The sequence below is a fragment of the Strongyloides ratti genome (assembly GCF_001040885.1).
Source record: "Strongyloides ratti genome assembly S_ratti_ED321, chromosome : 1".
Taxonomy (NCBI): Eukaryota; Metazoa; Nematoda; class Chromadorea; order Rhabditida; family Strongyloididae; genus Strongyloides; species Strongyloides ratti.
The window spans coordinates 2,642,826-2,668,760 of NC_037307.1; the positions used below are offsets into that span (position 1 = coordinate 2,642,826).

Here is a 25,935-nt window from a genome sequence, read left to right on the forward strand (position 1 = left end):
TTTCCTTTATTATTTTTTTAAAGCATCTAAATATTTTAAGTGTAAAATAATAAAAATTTTTTTTTCTCTTCCTCAATCATAACTATACTAGCGTTGCACTTATATTACTAATGTTACATTCATAATTTGTACATCTTGAGATTTAATATTGGCAAATTATAACAATAACTATATTAACATAACACTAGAAACAGCAATGTTATAAACTACTATCCTCCTGACCTTTCCCCTAATAAATACTAGTTTTAAAATCTAAAAAGTTATCTCGAAAAAAACAAAAAGTTTACAAGGTGTAGGAAAACACTTTTTATTGCAACTATTATATTAACATTTGTTTTTTTTTTTAAATATACTTTATAATACTTATATATAAAATATACTTTATTACCTATTTTTATCACTACATCTTTTTATAATTGTTTAAAAAATATTTAAATATTTTTCTTTTTTATTTAAATTTTATTTTTTAAATCTTTTTTATTTTATTTTCAATTTTACCATAAAAATACCGTATAATCTTTAAAAAAAAGATAAATATTCACTATTCATTTATCTTTTATCTTTTATTAATAATAAAATAAATTAACATATCTATAGAATTCATACTAACTTATTACATATTTTTTTTTTTCTTTCCAGTTCGAAAAAAAAAATCTTTTTTTATATTTTTAAAAAAAAAGAATCACTACTATTGTTTTAAATAAAATTTGTTTTGACCAACAAAATATATATTTTTTTTTATATCTATCATATGTAATAGTAAATAAAATAGATAAGTATGGGTCTCTCTGATAGTAAACCACAAATGTCAGATCCAATGATGATGGATCATCAACCATACCCAGATCTTAATTTAATTCTTAGAGGTGTTCCAAAAATGATTCAAGTAAGTTTAAAAAAAAAAATTATCCGTTTTTAATTAATTGTTTTATTGATAGGTTGCTGATGATATGCATAGAATGACAAATTATATTAAAGATTTAAGGGATATGTTAATAATTTCTGTTTTTATATCATTTATTGGTGTATTAATTTTTTTAATTTGTAAACTTGCTACTAGTAGAAAAAGAAGACGAAATAGAAAAAGAACTATGGTACAACAATATGTAAGTATAAACTTTTTTTTAAAAAAAATTTAATAATTAAAAAAAAAATATATATATAATATATATTGCTTGCTTCTGAAAACCTTTTAATTTAACATTACTATTATTTTAACATGTCATTATAATAACTTACAATTATAGGAACAATCTTCACTTGGTCGACGGTACATACCATATGAACCTCAATCATGGGAAAGGATTCATAAATTTGGTGATCATGAAAAAAATCAGGTAACACGTTCTGGTACACCACAAGATTTTGGACATACATCAAATAATCAACATAATAATAATATATTATCATCAACAACTACAACAAGTACAAATTGTACAGAGAAAAGTCAGATGCCCTTAATGGGTAATCATCAACACGTCACCAATGTGCCTCTCCTAAAAGTGTGATTTTTACTCAAAATTATAATAATTTTTTGTGTGCTTTTTTTTTTCTTTTTTTAATATTTTTTTTTGTCTATTTATAATTACTATTATTATTTGTATGTTTGAAAATAATCACTGTTAATATGAATTAACCATAAATATAGTTTTTTTATTTCTTTATATATAAATGAATTAAATAAGACATTTATTTTCAGAAATGTGAGCCGGTAAATTTGTTGTATGATAAATTAAGGCATATCGATTCATCATCTGATTCTAATAAAAGCTTGTCACCAGAAAACTAACTATATCAATGTTTAATTGAATAACAGACACACATATATATATATTTATACATATATATATACTGAAAAGTATTTGTTTTGATGTTCGAAGAGCTGTCTTAGGTAAATTTATTGTGACTCTTTCAACATTATCATGTTTACCATTAAAATATTTCATCTTAATAATTTTTTTCATTAACATTATTGCCATTTTGCTTGGTTTTTTTTTTCCATTTATATAAATACATCTATTTTAAAAATTAGCAATGCATTAGCTTATTAACTTTTAACATGACTGAAATAAAAGTGCCAACACTTTATTAAATTAATATTTTAAATATCTCATGAAATATAGATTATTTATTTCAGATAAATAAAGATTACTTAAACCCTTACAAAGACCATGACAATACTGAAATACGCTTCATTGATTGCAGTCCTATTTAAATAAAATGCAATAAAAAAGGTGGTTTTTCATTCAAGAATATTGTTAATCAAAATAACAAATATATATATTTTAAAACATATTACATATATAAAAGTATATTGTATATAAATAAAAAAAAAATAATAAAAGACTTATAACATGGCAAGTTGAGTGAAACATTTTGTAAAATTTATTATTTTATGTCATATCAAATCTTGTGTACTAAAGCCAAGAATACCATTAGCAATTCCTAATTCACTACATTCTAATTGATCATTATATGATGGCATTGAATTAAGAATTTCAACAACATGATTTTCACTGTGTACATCAGAATAATTATTTTTCATATCATTATTTATACTAATAATGGTGTTTTGATTCACCTGTTGATTACCATGATTTAATAATATATTTTCCCGATTTATAAAAATATTATTTCCATTATTGTAATTTAAACTTATTTCATGTTCATTACCACTTACATTTGAATCATGATTTGAAGTATTGTCATGAAAATTTGATGTAAACATAGGACTTTCTGATAATATACTTCCTGAAGGACTACCACTATCACTGTCAATTGTTTTACCACTTGTATAACTATTAGCACGAGAAGAATTATTATTTTTATTATTATTCATCCATCTCCTTCCCACATCCTTTTTCAATCTTTTTTCTTTTGCTCTTCTATTTTGAAACCATACTTGGACGACTCTCATATCAAGTCCTGTATCTGCTGCTAATTGTTCTCGAACATGTCTTGCTGGTTTACTACTTGTCTGATAGGCTTGTTTTAATGTCTCTAAAGATTTTGCAGATATTGTTGTTCTAGGTCTTTTATTCGATCCATCCATTTCTCCATCATTTGCCGATAAAAGATTAGCACTTTCATAATCATTTTTACACACTAATTGCCCATCTGTTGGTATTAAATAAAATTCATCACCTGTAGATAGTTCTTTTTTACATATCACACATGAGAAACACTCAAGATGATAAACAAGATTTGATGCTTTTCTTATTACTGATGATGGAAATATTGGTAAGTTACATCTTATACATTTAGTACCAAATTTTCTAAAAATAAAAAATTAAAATAATTTATTTTTTTTTATTATTAAATAAAACTTACGAAAAAAAATCATTTTTACAATAAAGATTATTATTTTTTATAAAACATTTTTCATTTAATGTCATATTACATTCATTACATCTTAGGCATTCTGTATGATAAGAATTTTCTTGTACTTTTGATATAAATCTTTCTCTAATTGGAATGTTGCATTTAATACATATATGTTCTTGGGTTGGTGGTAAATGTTCTAAAAAAAACATGATCGTATTATAATATTGATATAAAAAATTACATTTATAATTGAAAGAATTTAGTCATATTTTGTGATGTGAATATATTTTTTTTTTGTTATAATATATATATATATATATAGGAAACAAGTTATATATGTGAACTTTCTTTTGTAGTGTTAAAATGATGATAAAATTTTAATCATTTTTTTTCATATCTCTTCATAATGACTAATGGATAATAATATATGATAAATGATTCTTTTAAACTCAATAAAATGAAAGAAACTTCAATAAATTTGTTTGCGGTAAGGGAAAACTAATTAAAATTTTGATTCATGATACTGGTAATGGTGGTGGTTTTGTTGCCTTGACAAGGTGAAATAAAAAATGTAGTTATTCTTTTTTTTTTTTTATAATTTCTTTTATAAAAAAAAATCATGATTAATACGGTAGTGTAGTGGAATTTAATTTAATTAATCATCTTATACTCTCCTGTCTTTGATCAAAAAAAAAATTTTTTTTTTTTTTATTAAATTTATTTTTTTTTTAAAACTAACCTAATATGTTTGATTGAGGATAAAATAACATTCCGACATTGGAAGATAATGGATGTGGTTCATTGCCAAGAGTAGAATGAATACTATTTTCATTTGTAGGTAAATTATTTGGTATTGAGGGATGCGGTGAATTAGATAAAATATCCATTTATAAATATGTCTATAAAGAAATAATATTGAAAATTATATTTTATTTTTTAAAAAGAAATATAATAAAACATTTATGAAAATAATATTTATGAATAATGCTTTAATATTTTATCTTCAGTACATTTTCACAAATATCCAGAAAATTATATACTATCATTTTATCTTAATCCAAAAAACCTTCTTAAAAACTGTAAGAAATATATAATTTTTTTTTATAAGTTTCAATGGTTAAAATGATTTTCTATTTTATAAATACTATACATAAAAAAAAATATATATGGTAAAAAGATAATTCTTTAAAATAATATGAGAATCAGATGATAGGTACAATAAAATGCGTAAGAAAGTTAAAAAAAAAAAAAAAGTTATCATTTCTATCCTGTTTTTATAATGGATAATAATATTTATATTACAATACTTTCTTTTTTGAAATGATAAAAATGATAAAAAGGTAGGATGTAAAACATTAAATAAATATATGGCAAAGAAGGATAAGTATATTTTAAAATGATGGATAATTTGGTGATAAGTATAATAGTGAATTAGGCTAAAAAAGATTTTTGAATCCTTCTTTTTACAATCTAAGATAAATTTATACAGCTTAAGGTAGATGTATAGGATAAACTTGATTTTATATTTATATAAAATAGGATGAAAGGTTTCATTTAGCCCACTTTTGGTAAAAAGAGTTTCGTTTATAATATAAGGTTTTAAATTTATATGTTACATTTATACGATAGGTTTCAACATAACATAAATAGATGTATTTTATATAAATTAATATATATTTATATCATATTAAAATAAATTTATACTTAAATATTAGATTAAACAAAAAGAAAAAAAAAATAAAGATAAAAAAAAAAATTTTTTTATAATCTTTATCTTTAAATAATTAATTTTATTTATAAATATTTTAAAAAATTATCTTACAAATCATAATTTAGCTCAAGCTTAACCAAAATAAGTCTCATCATCTCTATATTCTTTCTATTTCTATTCACTCCTCCTACACATTAAGGAATATGGGTGGAGTTTTTAATATTACCAAACTTTATTTAATAATACCCAAAAAAAGATAAATGTGAATAGGCAGTTATATTTAAACTATTTAGATATTACATATATTACTATCCATGCATTATGGAAAAGGAGAGAAGAAATATTTTTAATTGTATGGAAATAGAATTGTAAAAAATTTATTGAAATAATAGAAGATTTAAAACAAAATATATATATATATAAATATTTGTTTTCAATTTTTAACTTCTCTTTTTGAATTGACCTTTAAATTAAAAATTCATGGCATAAATCTTTTATCATAACTATTTAAATAATAAGGTTTATAAAATTGTAATCAATCTATGATAAATCATTTTACCTTACTTTTATAATTAGGCCCCATGTATAGATAATAAAGTAATAAGTAATCCTGCCAGATTGCACTAAAATCATCTTTTTTATATAATTATATACTTTTCCTCAATCAAAAGGTGTCATCAATACAAACATTAAATGAATACAATATTTATCAATATATAGAAAATATTACTTAAAAAAAAATTTTATATTATTAACTATTATGAAAAAAAAAAAACATAATAAAAGATATGTTTAAAAATTTACATTTTAATATCATTTTTAAATATTAGCATGGTAATCTTGAATAAAAAAAATTTTTAACTATTATTTATATACATCAATTTAATAATATTTATTGGTAAAAATTTTTTTATTTTATTATATTTTAGAAATAAATATATATATGTTAATGTAAAAAAAAAAATCAAAATTTTATGTTTTTCTATATTTATTATTTTAAATATATTTTATCCAAAACTAACAAAATCATATCTTTCAATATTTTATAAATAATTCATTTGATTTTGTCAAATACCGTGAAAAATTAATTTATCAATAACAATAACTTTCATTAAGAATCATATATAATATATGAGTTTTCAACACTATAGTGTGCCAAATATTTTATATCCTATGAAACATGCAAGAGATGCCGCTTTGTTAAAAGTAATAGAAAGTGATCGTGAAATTAATGTACATAATTGAGTAATTTTATTCTTATTAAAAAAGCGATCACAAATAAATAAAGATTTTGACATATCTTTCGGAATATCCATTTAATTAAAATTTCATCTTACCATATATATATATGTACATAAATGTATATTTTTTTTATAACTTATTATTTATCCTTGATCATTTATAATTAAATAATATTAGGATATTATAAAAAAATACTTTGTTTTCAATTACCTTTTACACTTTTGGGAATTTTTACAATTCCCTTTATATTATCATTAACCATTATCAATGCAACTACATACTTTATATATTTTTAAATTAATGACCATGTTATGTTTTTATACCATAACAAAATTTAAAAGCATTGTCAAAATCCATTTAACTTTCCATTGTTATCCTTATTTTAGAATCTTTTCTATACATACTATTCTTATCACCGTATCCCGGCCTTACTTAGTAATCCCCTTTACGATCAAGTAAAATGATAATAAAAATAAAAGTGTCCTAGTAAAGTTTATAGTCCATATATCCATACGATAACATTTCACTCAAGAATCTTTTTATGAAAAGAAAATATAATGTTTGAGGAAAAAAAAAATAAAATATAAAAATATATACTTTTTAGTCATGCTATATATATTTTTTAACATCACCACTACCATCGTAATTTAATATAAAATATTTTTAACAATTCCTTTGTATGCCGTATTTTTCCTTGTCACAAACATTAATTCACCTCATCAATATAGTTTTTATGTTACCATGAAGTTGTATTTTTATTAGTCTCAATACACATACACACCAAATATAATACTGCTGTCAGCTGTGTTGCTATATCATAAGTATAACAATATAATTGAAACAACATTATGCCATTATTCCTGATGTAGATTGTTATGATGCATGAGTTAAATGACAGTATGCTATAGTTAATTATTACATTAAAACTCAGTTAAATCATTAAGAAATAGTGTATTAAGTTAGCTAAATTTATTTTAAAATGGAAGTGATTAAGGGAATTGATAAATTAAAAATATTAACATATCTCTCACTTTTTGATATATTATTAAAATTAAAATAAATAAATCAATTTTATTTTTTAAAATTATAATATTTATTTATTTACAAGATCTAAAAATATTAAATTATAACTAATTTTTTTCCTATTTTAAAACAATAACAAAAATTATTGAACATCTTCTAAAGAACTTTCTTCTAACAATTTTTTATTTTCCCTTTCTTTCATTTTTACCAAAGCCATATATTTAAAATAGATTCCTTCAGTTTTCATAAATTCTCTTAATTTTCTTTCTTCTTCATTACGAACAGATAACTTTTCTTCATATTCCCTTTTAAACTCTTTATACACGTCAGTTGAAGATTTATCCTTGAATAATCCATATAAAGCAAGACCAATTGATAATGTAGACCCAGAAGATAATCCTAATGCAACAGCCTTCATACAACCAACTATTCCTAGTGGAAATGCAAGAACTCCAAAGACTGAACCTGTAAAAAAGACACAAGATTAGTAAGTAATATCAAACCTGCATGTAAAAATCCAGTTGTCGCACCTGATACTAATGGAAAATATAGATATGAGAATTTATCTCGATATGCAGCAAGGTGTGTAGTAAAAAATCTAAGTAAAACAATTAATTTTTTATTTTATAGATAAGATAAACTAACATAACTGAACCAGCTAATGCTGAGGTACGCATACCACCTATAAAGCCATTTTTTGCAAACATCACCACAGAAAAATCAAATTTTCTTCTAATGACATCTCTCTTTGATATGAAAGTTTTTCCTGTTGAGTGCATATCATATCTTTCAGAAGCTGGTTGAAATCCAGAAATACCATTAGTTAAAAAACCCGCCATAAATGCTGTTTTAGTGACTGTACGAAAAGAATCTAACTCAAATGACATTCTCCCATCTTTTAAACCATCATAAATTGCTAAAATTCGTTCCCATCCTGGATTAGGTGTATTTGTTTTAACTTCTGATTCAGTTAAGATTTTGGCTGTCGGTGTCTCTGACATTAGATTTTAAAAAAATACTACACTACTAAAATAAAAAAAAAAAGAACCAGCCAAATCTTGACAAACTTAATTCTGGAGGATGCATTATTTCTTTCAACCATTCTTTTAATTCTTTACAAGACTTGAAACATCTTACCAATCATTATTTTTATAAAACAAATAAAATAATATTAAATAATTTTTGATTTTTTTTATAAAAATAAATCAAAGACAAATAACTTCAACTTAAAAAATTCTATTTTTTTTTTTCCAATAAAGAAAAAGAATGTCTAATTATATGCTTAGTTATAAAATTTCAATTAAATATTGCGTATACTAAAAACTATAAACATTTGCAAATTAATTATATTTTTAAAATTTTTAATAAATTGTTAATAATTATAAGTTTATACATTTAAAATAATAAATGTACTATTTAAGTTTAAAAAAACATGATAAGATAATTTAACAGCCACATATAACAGCTATTTTTTATTTTTCTATATTCATGATAAATTACATTATAATATTTTATGAAAGTTAATGGCAGTTAATAGTTCTTAAGAATATATTTAGAATTATATAAAAATAAATAATGTGTTATCTTTAATTACTATCATATGTTTCTTGTTTTCTAAATATGAATTATTAGCTTTATTATATACAAACTTAAAAAAATATAAACTTTGAGCTATAACTACAATTTTTTTTTATTATTTAACATCTTTGAAGATTAGTTTAAATGTTTCAATTAATTTCTAAATTATTTTAAGGACATTATTGGAAATATCTTAATACCTATATAATATTTATTTCACATGTTTGAAAATTAAAAAAGTTATCAATTAAAAACAACATTTTTTGGATTTGACATTATAAGCTTAAAAAAATTCTTTAATATATTAAATGCTTCAAATTATGGATAAAACGATTTGTTATATAATAATTTGAAATTGTATTACTTTTAGAATTATTATACTCCCGTAATAAAGTATATTTGTATTATAATTTAATAGTAAAATAAATTTAAACACTTTGATTATATTCTACACATAATGATAACAAAAAATTTTAAAAGAACAAAAACAATAAGGAACAAAAAGTACAGTAATTAACTGTAGCTTAAGAAAACAATTTAATATACAAATGTTCATATAATATAATCACGACCAATTTTATCTTCAATAAAGAATTCAATGGTATAATAATATAAATTTTTGTCATTTTCTATTTGTTATATTTTTATAAGACTTTTATATAATAAAATTAATTAAAATCAAATAAAGATTAAATTTAATTGTACTTAATTTGTTGTAAACAATTATTACTTAAAACAATTTTAATACTATAACTGTTTATCATTTATGACTTTTTTATTTTAAATTATAAAGATAAGGATTTCAATAATAGCTTAGTTAACTTTAAATTAAAAAAATATAAATATATCAAAAGTGCCACAACATAAAGTACAATTTTTAAATTGCCTTTCATTTTTCTGATTAACCTCAAAAATAGATGATTAATTGGGAGATAAAAATTAAAATACATATAAATTGTCTAGTATAAACTTTATTTTTATATTTTTACCTGTCATCTAAAATGTAAGGATAGTATGTATGTAAAAAAAGCAATGACAAAATATTTTCAATTTGTTATATGCCAACATTCTAATTTGCAGTGGAAAGAGTTGCGTTGATCTTAAAAAATATTTACCGTGACTATTTTATTCTTACGTGCAATTTAGTATTTTTATCAAGAAAGCTAAACTTAAAATATAATAAGTCATTAAAAATTATCAATAACAACTTTTTTTTTCATTCTAGTTCTTTTTTTTTTTTTTGATTTAATTATAATATCATATAATATATTGTTAGAACTTTTTTCAGTATCATTCTTATTAAAATTATTTTCTAATGTTTTTTTTTTTTATTTAAAATAAGTTTATTCTTTTAAAAATTTATGTCTTGATTTGTGTAATTTTAGTAGGACAAATACTTTAGTTGATATATAATGTGATAAGTTTGTAAATGAAATTGAATAAAATATTATGTAGCACAGTTATTGATTACCATAAGTAAAAATTTTTGATTACCACAAAAAGTAGATTAAAAGAAATCATTTTTGTAATTAAAAAAAAATGCCAATTTATATATAATTTTTTTTATCCCATTATTGTGATAAGTCGTAAAATATTTTTTAAAATGTTAGTTCAAACAAACTACACGTTTACTTTGAATATAATATTTATAATTAAGTGTTTGGAGAAGTCAGACAAATTAAAAATCATCTTAGACACGAGTGTATGAATATTAAATTTTGTCTTGTCTTGTCTATATTTAAATTTTTTTTTGGAATGTTTTTGTTAACAGTTGTTAAGATAAAAATTTTTGATTTTATTTTTTTTATATCTTTTATATATATTTTTTTTTATAAAATTTTATTTTATTCTAGTATTTTTCAGAATGTTTGTCGTTAATTTTACAAGTAAAATTCCTTATTGTGGAACAAGATTTGCTCAATTACGCTCATTATCACGAACACAATTTAATGCCTCGATTACACCTCAATTTAGTGCCTATGACACAAAAACATACACCATTGATAAGATAAATCCTTCTGAGGAAAAATTTAATAAGGTTTTAATTGCAAATCGTGGTGAGATTGCCTGTCGTGTAATGAAAACATGTAAAGCTATGGGTATAAAAACAGTTGCTGTCCATTCTGATGTTGATAGTAATGCTCTTCATGTTCTTATGGCAGATGAGGCTGTTTGTGTTGGACCAGCACCAACCTCTGAAAGTTACTTAAGAGCTGATAAAATTTTAGAAGCTGTTAAAAAAACTGGTGCTGAAGCTGTTCATCCAGGATATGGTTTTCTTTCAGAAAATACTCATTTTGCTGCACAATTAGCTGAACATGGTGTAAAATTTGTTGGACCAAATTCAAAAGCAATTCTCGATATGGGTGACAAAATTCATTCTAAAAAAATTGCTACCAATGCCAAAGTTAATATGATTCCTGGTTATGATGGAGAGATTGTTGATGAAAAACATTGTGTAGAAATTGCAAATCAAATTGGTTATCCAGTTATGATAAAAGCTTCTGCTGGAGGTGGTGGAAAAGGTATGAGAGTAGCTTGGAATGATAAAGAATGTGTCAGTGGATACAGATTAAGTAAACAAGAAGCTAAATCAAGTTTTGGTGATGATCGTATGCTTGTTGAGAAATTTATTGACAATCCAAGACATATTGAAGTTCAACTTCTTTGTGACAAACATGGAAATGCTATCTACTTAAATGAAAGAGAATGTAGTATTCAAAGAAGAAATCAAAAAGTTATTGAAGAAGCACCAAGTTCATTTGTTGATCCTGATATGAGAAAAAGAATGGGTGAACAAGCTGTTCAGTTGGCTAAAGCTGTTGGTTATGATAGTGCTGGAACTGTTGAATTTCTTGTTGATTCTCAGAAAAACTTTTATTTTCTTGAAATGAATACAAGATTACAAGTAGAACATCCAATTACTGAACAAATTACTCATATTGATATTGTTCAACAAATGTTAAGAGTTGCCTATGGGCATAAATTAAATATTAAACAAAGTGATGTTGGTATTCATGGATGGGCATTTGAAAGTAGAGTTTATGCTGAAGATCCATACAAAGGATTTGGTTTACCATCTGTTGGTAGATTAACAAAATATGAAGAACCATCAAGTAGAATTCAAGGAATTCGTTGTGATTCTGGAATTCGTGAAGGATCTGAAATTTCAATTTATTATGATCCTTTAATTTGTAAATTAGTTTCTTATGGAAAAGATAGAAATGAAGCTTTGGATAGAATGAGAGAAGCATTAGACAATTATGTTATTCGTGGATTAACTCATAACATTTCTCTTCATCGTGATATTATTGATGAAGAAAATTTCCGTAAAGGAAAAATTACCACTAAATATCTTGAACAAACTTATCCAGAAGGATTTAAAGGTACACAATTAAATAGTAAAGAAGAATCACATCTTGCCGCATTATCTGGTTTGTTATTTGCAAAGAAAGATGCTCGTGCTCAACAATTTACAAATTACAAAGTCTTGAAAAATCCATACACGAAGACGTACAGATACATTGTCCACCATGGTGAGAAGGGAGAACCAAACTTCAAAGAATTTGAGGTTGTTATTGACTTTGATAATGGTGATTCAAATAAAGCTGTTGCTAAAGTTAATGGTGAAGCAATTAATGTTGCTGGAAATACTGATTTATCACAATCTGTTTTACGTCTTAAAGTTGGAGATGAATTAATAACTACTCAAATTCATTCAAAAAAACCAGGAAATATTTGTTTAATTTATAAAGGTTCACCATTTAAAATGAATATTTATCCAACTGTTGTATCAGAGTATCTTCAATATATTAAAGAAAGACCAAAGCTAGATTTAAGCTCAGTTGTTTTAGCTCCAATGCCAGGAGCCATTAAAGATGTTAAAGTCAAGGAAGGTGACATGGTCGTTGAAGGACAGGAACTTGTTGTTATTGAAGCAATGAAAATGCAGAACAGTTTACTTGCAGGAAAGACGGGTAAAGTAAAGAGTGTCAATTGTAAAGTTGGTAGCACCGTCGATGAAGGAGAGACCTTGGTAACACTAGAATAGACACAAAAAAATTATTATTCGGCATTTTAAAATAACATGACAAATAAAATTGATATCTTAATGATTTATCTAATTTGTTTTTTTTTCTCTATTTACATGTGTTTGTTTTTATGATAAACGACATATTTAAAAAAAATTACATTATTTTTAGGAAGTCGAAAATATCAAACCAAGAAAAAATTCTAAAGGTACATAGATATATTATTCAATTTAAAAGTGTGTTTTTTGTTGACATTACAAAAAAAAAATATTGTTTACAATGCTTCATTTTACCATGCACTGGGAGAAATAAATACTACACAAATTTTTTTTTTCCAACTATAGAAATTGTATGGTATTAAGAGTTGTAATTTAAAGTGACAGAACCTCTTAAATATTTTATTTATATTAAAATGGATAGAATATTTTCCATTGTAAATATAAAATTTATATTGTATCATTTTATTATTCTTTTGATAGCCCTTTAATTTGAACTATTTTATAATTGTCTGTTGTTTTTACTATATTTTTTTAAAAATAGGATTTAATAAAAAATTTTATAATTTCAACAACTACTTTTTACTTGACATTTTTCTTAATTTTTATTTCGTTGATAATTTTTTTTTTTCTTATTTAGATTATGAAATAAAGTTTTTTTTTTCTTACATTTCCATTAAATTGTAGTTGTATAAAAATGTATAAACAATCAATTTTTATTTTTAAAAGACAATATAGGGGCAATTTTTTTGATAAAAATAATAATATAGTTTTAATTTTATATTTATAATAATGAGGACTGTCAGAAAAATGTCATTATATTTTTACCCTTTTTACAAAATATATATAATAGAAATAAAGTAAACAATCTTTGATATTTGAGTCGATTTCAGCTAATGTACTTTATCAGATCGTATCGTTAAATTTTAAATTATATAATTTTTAAAATTTAATTAACAGATACATATGTATTTAATATTAGCTATTTCTCATGGTTTATTAACAGCCAAATTTCTAAATTTCTATTAAAACATGTAATCGAATCATTACATTTATGTTAAGTACATTTAAATAAAATATTAATGTAAGAAAGGTCGACGAAACATTTTATTTTTCTGATACATTATTTCCTTAATATTAATAATATATTATTTCATAATAAAAATTGTTTATATCAAATATAATTTTGTTAGGTACTTATATATGCTAATGAGTCTTATTATATATTATTAAAGAAACTTGTTTAAATGAAATCAATTTTTCATATATACAATAACAAGGTATTTTTATGTTATTATAAAAATATGTAACAATTATTAATATTATTATGATTTCATCAAATTATTATATAACTTTTTTTTCTAAGAAATAATTGAAAAAATTATTATGAAGATTATTTTACATTTCCTGAAAAATCTATTTATATTTTTATATGTATGTTGTCATATTATATTGTATTAGTATTAATGGTTAAAATTAAATTTGTCTACAAATAAAATATGTAAAAATTTTTTAAAAATATTTATCTCTATTTTAAACATAAAGGATTAAGTATAATAGACATAAAATAGGTAAAAAATATAATTCTAAATTTATTATTTTTATTAATTTCATAATTCTGATGTTAATAATAATATTAAATATTATAAATCTTTAATCGTTATTATGAATGATATTATAAAATTATATTATTAAAATAAAAAAAAAACAATTATGTATAATGATAATTATATTATTATATTGAAAGAAACATGAAATTTCTAGACCAAAAATTATTATTGGCTAACAATCAAATTTAGATGTTTAATGCATCTTATTTAAGTTGCAATATCTATATACCGTTGTATGATTATCTTTCCTTAAATGACGATACTATAGAGAATTCTTAATGTTTCAATATTTATTAATATTTATACATTCTAAAATAGTAATTTTTATAAATGTCTTGTTAAAAGCCATTTATTAATAAAAAAAAAGCAATAATTTTAAATATTATTTTATAGGGAATTCTTTATAAATTTAAAATTCATAAATAAATTAGTAAATTTTATGTTTTTATTTGTACTTTTTTTTTTATTAATATTCTATGAAAAAGTAATATTTTAAAAGTAATTCTTTATCATCTAGACTGTAACTTTAATATTAAATTAAACAAAGATCATTAAAAATTTATTCTAATGTTGTCATATATGTATTGTTTTATTTTATTTTTCTATCGCATATTCTTTTGATTATTAAATATTTTCATGAAACATGAAATAAAATATACATATATGTTTTGGAAAATTCTTCTGTCATAAAGTTTTTTTTTTTCTTTACAATTTCTATTAAATATAAAAAAATCTGTAGTTCAGTGTTATGTAATATATTATTTTTTATATAAGTTAAAGTTTATATCTCTAGTTGTTAATCACAAATTTAAAAATATTATATATTTTGGATTAAATTTTATACATTTATATGTATAAACATTTTTATGTTTTAAAGTTTTTTTTTTATAATATTTTGTTTTGTCTAAAACACACATATTAGTAATAACAAAAAGAATAGGTTCAATTTAAATGAATTGATAAAACCACTTTTCTGAATAATTTTGTATATTGACTGTTTATTTTTTATATTTTATTTTTATTTTTTTTTTAAATTTAAAAAAATTTTAAATAAATTATTAAATATATAGGCTGGTAATTTTTATTAAACTCTATCTTATAGTATTTTCATTTTCATTTGACAATTTGATAAATCATTGGATCATTTATATATATTTTAATTAACATTTTTTGAACTTTAATTTCTTAAGATTTATTTCATATTATTTCATGTAATACTTATATACTCTTAGTCCATCTATATATACATATATATATGTATATCGGTTTATGGAAGATAAATATGACGATATTATCACATTTAGACAATACTATAAATACAATGACGAATTATATATTTTTAGAGTGTTAATATAAAATTTTATAAAACAATGAATGATAGTCTAAAACAAGTTTTGTGATAATTTTTCAATCTAGTTTTCTTTTAATATTTCTTTTCATTTCCTTCCTAAGAAGAAAATTATATTCTTAGTATTAAATTCCTCGTCAATGAGTTTAAGAATTCTTTAAAAACTAGTACTATGACTTATAATATTTTGATGCCATAAAATACTATAACAGTTATTCTTAAGAACATTTTTATTAAATAATAAACTTTCCCTCCTTTTACTAAGTAGAATTAAATGAGATAGAGATGACAGAGACTTTTTGTAATGTCAAAGTTTTAGTTTTAAGATTCGTTTAATTGTTATTAATTTATCAAATGTTGCAAGTCTATGTTCTTTTTATTTTTTGTTTAATTATTAATTGATTTACCTAATTAAAAATTTCTTATTAATAGCATTTTGTATAATTATTTATTTATAAATAATATTTATCTTTATAAAATAAAAGAAAAAAATTTTTTTTACTGGTAAAATTTTTTAAATGTCTTGATTTCTTATATTTTATAGGAAAAAAAAAACTATATTATGTTTTACCAAAATTTTATCTCTTACAAATACTACGTAGTCAATTTTTTTTTTTTTTTTTTAAATAAAATCCTTTTAATAATTTTCTTGCTTGTTAAATTACTTTAAAAATATTTTAAAAATAAATGTTTTAAAATCTCATATCATAACTTTTTATATTCACATACATAAAAAAAAATATCACCTAACAATATAAAACTTCCTTTATTAATATTATTTCTACCAATATATAATATTTAAATAATATAGACTTTTAAAATGAAATTTATGACCCAACTTAATATATATTATAATGGTAGTCTTTAATATATCATTAAATAATATAATAATTTTTCTTGTATTTATCGTGGGTGGATTAATGTAAACATGCCTCCACTAATAAAGTAATAGTTATTTTAGTTTTCATTTAGCATATTTAATGTTAAAATTTTAGTTAAAATTTTTATGAATTTATTTATTTATTTATTTTTTTTTTTTAATTTTTAGTCTTACCAAAGTCATATTTTTTATATTATTATGTCTTCTGCAACTGAAACAAATCCACGTGGAATTTTGATAAGTCACGAAAAAAATCACAACACTGATCATCATAATGTCACATTTACTGATAAAGACCAACTTATTTTCGTTGAACCTTTAGAAGAAACAACTCCTGATGAAAGAGAAAAAGTAACTTGTTTATTTAAAGTATAAATATTTTTAATTATAGATTCTTAACGAAGTAATCCCATCACAATGGAAAGATGAAATTGAGCTATTGAAGTGTAAATTAAAAGAAGGGAATCATGTAAGTGACACTAAAAGTTGTGACAACGATGACAAAAAAGAAACAACCAATAATACAATGTCTACAGGAGATTTATAACAATATTTATAAATGAAGAAGTAAAGTATTTCACATGAGAATTTACCTTATTATTGTAATTTTCTTTTATACATAAATAACATACAATGTAACTTTTGTTTAAAATAACATTTTATTATTTTGTCTACGATTTCATAACAAAAGATATTAATTCTTTAGTTTTAATAAAATTTCTTCTGCTTTTTTAAGAGTAGAATCACTCTTAAAGAAACAAGTTCTAATAGTATATTCATTGTCCTTCTTAAATTCTTTACTGTAGAAAGCTGACAATGGAATAGTAGCAAGATTTCTTTCTATACATAACCATCTTACAAATTTATAATCTAATGCCTCATCATCTCCATTAACTGATCCATATTTTGGTTCATGTATTATATCAAATATTTTTTTCCCATTTTCTTGAATATCAAGATTTGAATAGTCAGCTAACATAAAATATCCAGCCTCTGGAATTATTGGTGTCAAATTTGCTTTCTTTAAAATTTCAGCTAATTTATCTCTTCTTGATTCTAATTCTTCAGGTAAAATATTTAAAAGATAAGAATCTTTTAAAACTTTTTCATCACCAGTTTTGTCATAATTTTCAAATAATGCTAATTCCTTTTCAAATCCTCTTGCAATAGCTACCTGAAGGGGTGTTGCTACATTAAAAGTACAATTTTGATGAAGCATTCTTAATGGAAGTGACAAATGTTCTGGGGCAATTGTCCATCCAATTTTCCAACCAGTAATACTAAAAGCCTTTCCAGCTGATCCAATAGTTATTGTTCTGTCATACATTTTTGGTAATGAAGCAAATCTTATCATTCCCTCTCCATGAGTTTTCTTTGTTGAGTGTGGAATATGCCATTCATAAACTTCATCTGATACTACAATTAAATCATGTTTCTCAACAAATTTAGCAATTTCTTCAAGTTCTTTTCTAGAGTATAACTTTCCTATAGGATTATTGGGATTTGTTAATACAAGCATTTTTGTTTTTGCTGTAACTTTTTTTTCAAGTGCATTAATATCAAGTTTAAAATCAGATGAAGAAAGGCCATTTTTAATATTACTTTTATCTAATTTTAAAATAACTGGAACTGGAGTACCACCAGCTGCCAAAATTTGTGGTACATAACTATCATAAGTAGGTTCTAATACTAAAACTTCATCTCCTTTATTTAACCAGGCAGTAAAAGAATAATAAAGAGCTAAATAAGCACCAACTGTAACAAGAACATCATTGTTTTGATTGACATTTACACCTAATGTTCTTGAATATAGTTTAGATAAAGCTGATGTTAAACGAGGATCTCCAAATCCTCTAGTATATTGCATATAGTCAACTCTTTCAGGATGTTCTCCAATTTCTTTCAAATTATCAGCAACAAATAATGGACATGGTGTATCAGGAAATCCCTAAAACTAAAATAAAATAAAATATTTTTTTTACATACTTGACCAAGATTTACAGCTTTTGTTTGTGCAGCCAATGTTGTAAATTCAACCCATATACTTTGCTTATATTCTCCAAAATTTGTGTTAGGAACTCTATTGGTCATTTTTAATGATGAATATGATAATGAACGATTTTGGAAAATATTTTGTGTATTATTTCTGAAAAATATTGACGGTTGAAAATAGGTGGTGATTAAACGACTACGTTTTACTAATATAGACATTATCAATTGTTTTTATATAAAAAAAATTTAAAATCTGCAACACGTTTAATATTATATTTAATTTTTTATATCGTTAAAATTTGTATATAATAAAACTTTTCACAATGAAATAAATTACAATACGTAAATACTTATTTTTCAAAATTATTTATAAAAAAATATAATGATAATGAATGATAAAAACAACTTTTTAGTCTAAATTCCAAAGAGAGTTGTCCTTAACGGAATGCTTCATTTGGTACATATTAATTTCGTATCACCTTCAAACAAGAAATATTACAATTTGTTCAATAACATTGATTTTTCATATAACACTTAATATTAATCACTGATAAGAATTTCTAATAATTAACACTTTTGAAGATACAGTTATTATCATTCTTCAAAATGAAAATTATTAATAAGCAAACTTTACCAAAAATTACATGAATAAAAGGTTGACATTCAAGATAGAGAACACCTTTATATTTGATCACAAAAATAATTATATTACTTATACTTATAATCATCTACCCAACTTTTAATAAACTTTATTTGTAATGCAACTTTAATTTTAAATAATTTACAAAAATATATTTACAAAAAAAATACAATATTTTTTTATTTAATAAGTTTTTCATTGCCTTATATTTATATGAGAGGAACTAACGGATAAGCAACCTTCTTTTTAAAGAGGGACTATTTTCAGGAACACTTGGAAAGACAATCTTCCGACTTTTCTCTGGTATTAAAGAAGGTTCTGAACTAATACGCTTTAAAACACTGCTTGTTGTACTTTTGATTGACGTTCCTTTGAGATTAGTGTCATTTTTCATAATTTCTTCGAATTCTTTTTCCAGACTTTCATCATCAATACTTGGTGTTGTGTTGAGGCGAGAAATGGCATCTTCTACTTCTTCTTTGTCACGAATTCCTTCTTCAATATCATCAATAATTTCATCTACCTTTTCAATAGTTATTCCATTTTCTTTATTAATATTTTTCATTGTTTCATTTCCATATCTCATCAATTCAACTATTTTTGCATTATCTTTTGTTAGTGTAATATTATATAAAATATCTTCCAATTTATTTTTAGATGATTCCATTTTTTCAATAGTTAATTCTGTTGATTTGTACTTTTTCATTTTTCTAAGAGCACTTCCTTTATCCTTATTTTTTATACAAATACGTGCCTGTTCTTTTAATTTATCATTCATTTCAACAATATGATTTATTTGATTTTCACGTGTCTTTATAGCCATTATTAAATTGTAGATGGAAGCATCAATATCCTGAAATACTGGATAGTTCGTACTGGAAGGAGATTTAAAATGTTCATTAAATTTAAGTACCTCTATTCTAGGGTTAGTCGAATAGCCAACAGTGACGAATTTTTCTGTTATCCACATATTCAAAATAGCCATTAATGTATCTTCAGAAAAACCAGTTGTTGATGTTGAATACGATAAAAATTCTTCTTTAGACATTAACTCTGGAGGTCCGTGAATAACATCTGTATTTTGTCGTTCTCTTAATTTAGCCATTAATTGACGAGACAATTTCCTTAATGAAGGTAAATGAATATATTTACATTGTTCTACATTATCTATAATGTTATTTCCATTAACAAGCCAATTTAACATTCCACTTAAACCGTAGCTGACAGAAGCAGCAACCCATGATAAATTTGTTACAATACTATTCCCCGAAATTACTTTATTTGCTTGAACAGATAATGCATTAGGATCAATTAAGAGTTGTTTATTGTGAAGTTCATTAATTACATCTTTTAAACTTGCTGGTATTGCTTTGTTCCGTCTAAATGCATGTTTTAAATCAAAAAGTGAAATAAAAGGATTCTCAACGGTAATACAATATTTTTCTATTGCTTCATGCCAAAATTTCATTATACTTGAATATGTAGATGGATTTAAATTTTTATTCTTAATTATCAAAACAAATAATATTTATAATTAAAAAAATTTTTTCTTACCGGTAAATTGCTCATCATTTTACTCATTATACTATCATCATCCCATTGATCAGGATAAAATGGTTTAGATTTGATAGACAGTTCAGTAGTACTTTTTGATAACATTTTTCCTGCTGCCGATTTAGTGTAAATAATGAGAAAAGTATAAGATAAAAAAAAAATTTAATGCGCTAACAATTTTGGAAAAATGTACATTAGAACAAAAACATTAAAAAGAAAAACGATTTCTACACAGGAAATCACTAATTTTAAAGACATTTTATTATTATTATCTCAAAAAAAGTTTGATAACAATAAATATAACAAATATACGTAAGCAAATTTTGAATTACCTATCAAACATTGTACATATTAGAATAATTGAAGAAAATAAAATTTACCAGAAGCAGAAAGGAAGTTGTCATTTGTATGAAAATACAATAAACCCTTTCAAATTTGTTCTTTTTTTTAAATTGGTAAGAAAAAAACTTATTAAAAATTAAAACTTTTAAAAGTAAATATGGACTCAAATGTTTTATTACTTTGCAGGTACATTATAAGATACTAAATTAAGTACTTTATAATTTTTTTAAGTGTTAAGGATTTTTATTTTTTTTTTATTTTTTTTTCTACTACATTAAAATGTTTGCAATTAAAATTTATATTTTTTCTTTAAACTTTAGTAAAACTTATAAAAAAAATTAGCATATATCTTTTAATTATTAGAAGTTTATTTTTAGTAAATTACAAATTTACAATAAAAAAATGTTAGTTGTAGCAAACATTTTTAACTATTAAGTTTCAGGTGATTCTAGGGGAGTGTAGGATAATAAAAAGAATAATAATTTCGCAGCCAGCAGGATTCGAACCTGCGCGGGCAAAGCCCAAGTGATTTCTAATCACTCTCCTTAACCGCTCGGACATAGCTGCACGGAAATTTGGCCTGGAGGAAAAATCCTCGCAATTCTTGTTTAACTACATTATTTTGAAGGGAAATTTTAATATTTTTCATTTGTAATAATGTACCGTTGAATCTGAAAGTGGTAATTTAAATTTATGATTATTTTACATTTTTTTGTCTATAAAACTCAAAGGTTTTCATTAACTAAAAAAAATTTATATTAGAATTTTTTAAATAGAATCATTAAGTTTTAAAATATCATTTTTTCTCATAAATATACAAAAAGGTGGATCTTTTGAGGTCCTTAATATAAGATCCCAAAATTCAAAATGAATTTCCATTAGAAATTGAAAAGTCTCTTTTATCAAAGCTGTACAATCATTGAAATTTCCATATTTTTCTCGTTTAAATTTTGGTAATCCCACAATCAATGGAGCAAATTGATTAACAATAACTTGTAAAGTCATATCATTTCTATCACTCATTCCAATAACTATTTGTAAATGCCTTATTAAAAAAGCTAATGTATCTTTATTAGTAACAGGAAAATTTAATAATTCATTGTATACTGTTCTATAGTCTCCCTCTTTAACTCCAAGACAAACATCAGGCCAACTACTTGGTGGTACAATAGCTTCAACTAAATTTTTTAATAGTCTTTTTAAGGCATTTGGAACAGAAAAGACACTTTTTTCATCAAACATTACGTAAAATTTTTCCTCAATAACTGCTTTTAATGTATTTTGATCATTCTCTTTTTCAGGTACATGACAATATAATCCTGGTGTTGTTAGCATAAAAGATGTTTCAATACGATCAACTAATCTTATAAGAACAGCTGGAATCATTGGTCTTCCAGTTGTACAAATTTTCCCTAAATAAACAGGATATTTAGTTTGTTCTATCTTCCTTCTTCTTTCCATAACTACACATGGAACATTTCTTTTTAATTTTTTACAAGTAATATGCATCTCAATTCCACAACATACACATACTAACTTATCACCAAGAGTAAATTTTCTTACTGGACAATAACAGCATCTTATATTGAAACCTTTCTTTTGTGCAAATGTATGTGTTGTATTTATTGGAAGAATATGTTTAATTTCAGATGTATCGAAAGCATTTTCTTCTTTTGTAGATCCTCCTAAATCTAATGGAGTCCAGTAATTTGAATTTTCTTTCATTTTATGTCTCTTTAATAATTGATTTTCAACTATTGGTACTTCATCTAATAGATTTGATTCACTAATACTTCTTCTTAAAGTAACTTTTTTCTTAAAATTTTTTCTTCTTTCTCTTGAATCACATAGTTCTAATTTTTGATCATCATTAAATGTTGTTTTATTTTTTTCTATTTTACAAAGAGATTCATTGAATTTATTTGAATAATTTAGTTTTTCAATAACAATAGAAGAACTCGGAATAGGGCGTAAAAGATTATTAATACTTCTTCTTATAATTTTGTTTGATGGTTTAGCATTTATGATAACTTTACTTAATGGCATTGATACTAGAATATTTTTTTGATTGTTTTTTGCCGGAACGAGACAATTATCTTTTGGATCCTTTTTATTATTACCATCATTACAATTTAGAGGATTTTTTGAAAGATAAATTGATCCATTTCTTGGAATTGATTTTGAAGGATCGAACTGTTTAATAGTTGAAGAGCATGTCTCCACAGCAGTTGTTGAGGAATAAGCTTTCTTTAATATTTTATCTCTAATTTTAATTAGTCTTTCTAAATTTGTTTTTAATTTTTCTTTTAACTCTTCTTCATCGTTAATTAATTTATTAATTGTTTCTTCTAAACTTATATCTTTATTTTTATCATCCACTACTTCTAATGCTCTTAGTATATCATTATATTCTGAAAATTATAATTATAAAAAATAAGTTCATTAAATACCTTTACCCATGCTGCGAAATATACCAGTAAATCCTTTCAATATTATACCATCTACAGAATTCATAGTTCTTTTTGACTTTTTTGACATTATACAATCGGCTGTATTATTATCCATTGCTCTAAAAAAAAATTAATAACAGAAAAACAAATGAAAAAATTGCAATTGTTCCATTTTTTTAAATTAAAAAAATTTACATATTACATTGAAAATGTTAATTAAATTTTATTTTGTTGAAAATAAAGTGTTGGAAAAAAAAATATGTAAAGATACTATATACCTTTTTTATTCATCAAATAATAATGAATCACTTGCACTTCCATTAAGTTTTTGATAAATTGATTTTACTTCAGTAGTAGTACATAATGGAGAAGACCAAAGTTTTGAACTGGTTCTGGTATATTTCGTTTTTTTGAAAATAGTTTCTGTATTAAAATCATTAACTTTTCCAAATATTACTGAAAAATCTGTGACATTTCTAAACTTTTGATTTTGTTTTTTAAGAGCTGGTTGAAGATGTTCTACATGTGCCCATTTGGGTACAATTTTCCTTGGATTATCTTCATCATCTGTAGTATCTCTATCAGACAAATCTATTATATTATAGTCATGTTCTGTTGATAAATGTGAAACTTCAAAAAATTTCGTTTCATATTCAACACCACAAATAAGAGAATTATTAAATTTTGTAGAGTTAAGAAGGGGAGAAGAGAATATATTTGTCACTTCTGAAGACTTCATTTGCGCTTCAAATTCCAAAAACAGATCTTGCTTAACTTCATTTTGAATATTTTTATTTTGTTGAATGACTGTGACACAATTATTAGCTATTTCGTTGTTTTTCTTGGGACTCGAAAATATAGGTTTTAACTTTAATGATTCTTCTTTTTTACTTTCAAATGATCCAGATGCATCACTAGCTACATTTACAAACGTTGATTGTAAATTAAGACTAATATTAGATTCTTTAACTTCACTTATACTATCATATGACATATCTGTACTGTTAATGATATCTTTTCCAGTAACTTTGTCTTTGCGATCTTCAACTAATTTATACACTCTTTCAATTTTCGAAATATTTTTTCCATGCAAAGTAGATTTCGGTGACTAAAAAGATAAAAAGTAATTTGTTTTAAACAAATTAACTCACTTCCGATTTATTATTCATCTTCATTATTAAGTCTTTTAAATTGTTGCGTTGTTTGTTAAGTATCTTTTTAATTTCTTCAATACAATCAAGAGTATCTCTATCATAAATATTTGCAATTTCTTTTACTTTATGTTCCATAAATTCATAGTCAGGAATGACATCTGGAAATACAATTGACGGCGATTCAAGTATAAAATCATCTTCACAAAGTTGACTCAAATATTTATTAGCTTGTCTCTCCCCATTTTTGCGTCCAAGAAATTTACGTTTCTGTTGTCTTGATGCCATTGTTATCTGAAAAAATATTAACTCTAAGTGATAAAAGAGGAATATGAAATTTTATTATTAAAAAATTCAGAAAATAACTATTGACAACCAGTCGCAAAATATAATAAAGAAATTTTTTAACTAAAAAATGACAATACTTTTACAAATCTAATATATTAAATTTTATTTGTAAATCATGACAGCTAAACGTTTGATTGACAAATTGAATACATCTGATAACTCTTGAAAAATCACTAAAATTTTAATATAATCATTAATATCAAAAACCAAATATTTTGTAACTTATGATCAATTGAAGTTGAAGGTGATAACGGAAAAGATTTTATAAAAAAAGTAATTTACATATTCTATTCTTAAATTTTAAAATTAAGAAAGTAATTTTAAACAAGTAATTTATAAAAAAACCAATTTGAAAAAATTTCAAGAATGTATCTATAAATCAAGTCAAAAAATTTATATAAGCATGAAATATGTTATGATGTTCTTTTAAAACTTTTTAAATTGTAACATTTTTTGAAATATGGTATGTGGTATTTCCACTATTCAGTTTTTATCATAATTTTTTATGTTTTGAGAAGGTTTGAAGATATAAAAAAGAATTTTTCAAAGTAGACCCTAAATGAAAGCTTATCAGAAGTTGATTCCAAAAAAATCTTTCCTTTTTTAGTAATTTTAAAACAAGAAATAACAAAAAGTTGAGAGTTTTATAGAATTTTGACTTGGTCTTTGACATTGATGTTAAAAAAAAAACTTTTTTTTTGGAATCCGGAAATGT

General features: G+C 23.0%; 9 protein-coding genes across 9 annotated transcripts; 3 read left to right on the forward strand and 6 right to left on the reverse strand.

Annotated features, from left to right (window-relative positions):
• Positions 1-778: 778 nt before the first annotated feature.
• SRAE_1000083200 (Hypothetical protein) lies at positions 779-2,145 on the forward strand (the record flags this gene model as incomplete). The annotated part of the gene is made up of 6 exons (XM_024647714.1): positions 779-886; positions 939-1,106; positions 1,248-1,502; positions 1,700-1,773; positions 1,860-1,891; positions 2,138-2,145. 6 exons carry the CDS (start codon positions 779-781, stop codon positions 2,143-2,145), a joined length of 645 nt encoding a protein of 214 aa, XP_024501764.1.
• A 253-nt stretch (positions 2,146-2,398) lies between these two features.
• SRAE_1000083300 (Lim3) lies at positions 2,399-3,052 on the reverse strand (the record flags this gene model as incomplete). Its single annotated transcript, XM_024647715.1, has 1 exon — positions 2,399-3,052. One exon carries the CDS (start codon positions 3,050-3,052, stop codon positions 2,399-2,401), a length of 654 nt encoding a protein of 217 aa, XP_024501765.1.
• Positions 3,053-7,442: 4,390 nt separating this feature from the next.
• Positions 7,443-8,301, reverse strand: SRAE_1000083400 (Hypothetical protein; the record flags this gene model as incomplete). The annotated part of the gene is made up of 3 exons (XM_024647716.1): positions 7,443-7,759; positions 7,804-7,898; positions 7,946-8,301. The coding sequence occupies 3 exons, from the start codon at positions 8,299-8,301 to the stop codon at positions 7,443-7,445; spliced, it is 768 nt and encodes a 255-aa protein (XP_024501766.1).
• Positions 8,302-9,892: 1,591 nt separating this feature from the next.
• SRAE_1000083500 (Biotin/lipoyl attachment domain and Carbamoyl-phosphate synthetase large subunit-like, ATP-binding domain and Carbamoyl-phosphate synthase, large subunit, N-terminal domain and Biotin carboxylase, C-terminal domain and Single hybrid motif domain and Rudiment single hybrid motif domain and ATP-grasp fold domain and Biotin carboxylation domain and ATP-grasp fold, subdomain 1 and ATP-grasp fold, subdomain 2 and Pre-ATP-grasp domain-containing protein) lies at positions 9,893-12,929 on the forward strand (the record flags this gene model as incomplete). Its single annotated transcript, XM_024647717.1, has 2 exons — positions 9,893-9,966; positions 10,742-12,929. 2 exons carry the CDS (start codon positions 9,893-9,895, stop codon positions 12,927-12,929), a joined length of 2,262 nt encoding a protein of 753 aa, XP_024501767.1.
• Positions 12,930-16,941: 4,012 nt separating this feature from the next.
• On the forward strand, positions 16,942-17,290 carry SRAE_1000083600 (Hypothetical protein; the record flags this gene model as incomplete). The annotated part of the gene is made up of 2 exons (XM_024647718.1): positions 16,942-17,094; positions 17,135-17,290. 2 exons carry the CDS (start codon positions 16,942-16,944, stop codon positions 17,288-17,290), a joined length of 309 nt encoding a protein of 102 aa, XP_024501768.1.
• A 147-nt stretch (positions 17,291-17,437) lies between these two features.
• On the reverse strand, positions 17,438-18,954 carry SRAE_1000083700 (Aminotransferase, class I/classII domain and Pyridoxal phosphate-dependent transferase, major region, subdomain 1 and Pyridoxal phosphate-dependent transferase, major region, subdomain 2 and Pyridoxal phosphate-dependent transferase domain-containing protein; the record flags this gene model as incomplete). The annotated part of the gene is made up of 2 exons (XM_024647720.1): positions 17,438-18,691; positions 18,730-18,954. The coding sequence occupies 2 exons, from the start codon at positions 18,952-18,954 to the stop codon at positions 17,438-17,440; spliced, it is 1,479 nt and encodes a 492-aa protein (XP_024501769.1).
• Positions 18,955-19,598: 644 nt separating this feature from the next.
• SRAE_1000083800 (Charged multivesicular body protein 7) lies at positions 19,599-21,034 on the reverse strand (the record flags this gene model as incomplete). Its single annotated transcript, XM_024647721.1, has 2 exons — positions 19,599-20,879; positions 20,930-21,034. 2 exons carry the CDS (start codon positions 21,032-21,034, stop codon positions 19,599-19,601), a joined length of 1,386 nt encoding a protein of 461 aa, XP_024501770.1.
• Positions 21,035-22,039: 1,005 nt separating this feature from the next.
• SRAE_1000083900 (Rac GTPase-activating protein 1) lies at positions 22,040-23,836 on the reverse strand (the record flags this gene model as incomplete). Its single annotated transcript, XM_024647722.1, has 2 exons — positions 22,040-23,682; positions 23,722-23,836. The coding sequence occupies 2 exons, from the start codon at positions 23,834-23,836 to the stop codon at positions 22,040-22,042; spliced, it is 1,758 nt and encodes a 585-aa protein (XP_024501771.1).
• Positions 23,837-24,004: 168 nt separating this feature from the next.
• On the reverse strand, positions 24,005-25,160 carry SRAE_1000084000 (Inner centromere protein, ARK-binding domain-containing protein; the record flags this gene model as incomplete). Its single annotated transcript, XM_024647723.1, has 2 exons — positions 24,005-24,829; positions 24,873-25,160. 2 exons carry the CDS (start codon positions 25,158-25,160, stop codon positions 24,005-24,007), a joined length of 1,113 nt encoding a protein of 370 aa, XP_024501772.1.
• Positions 25,161-25,935: the final 775 nt, after the last annotated feature.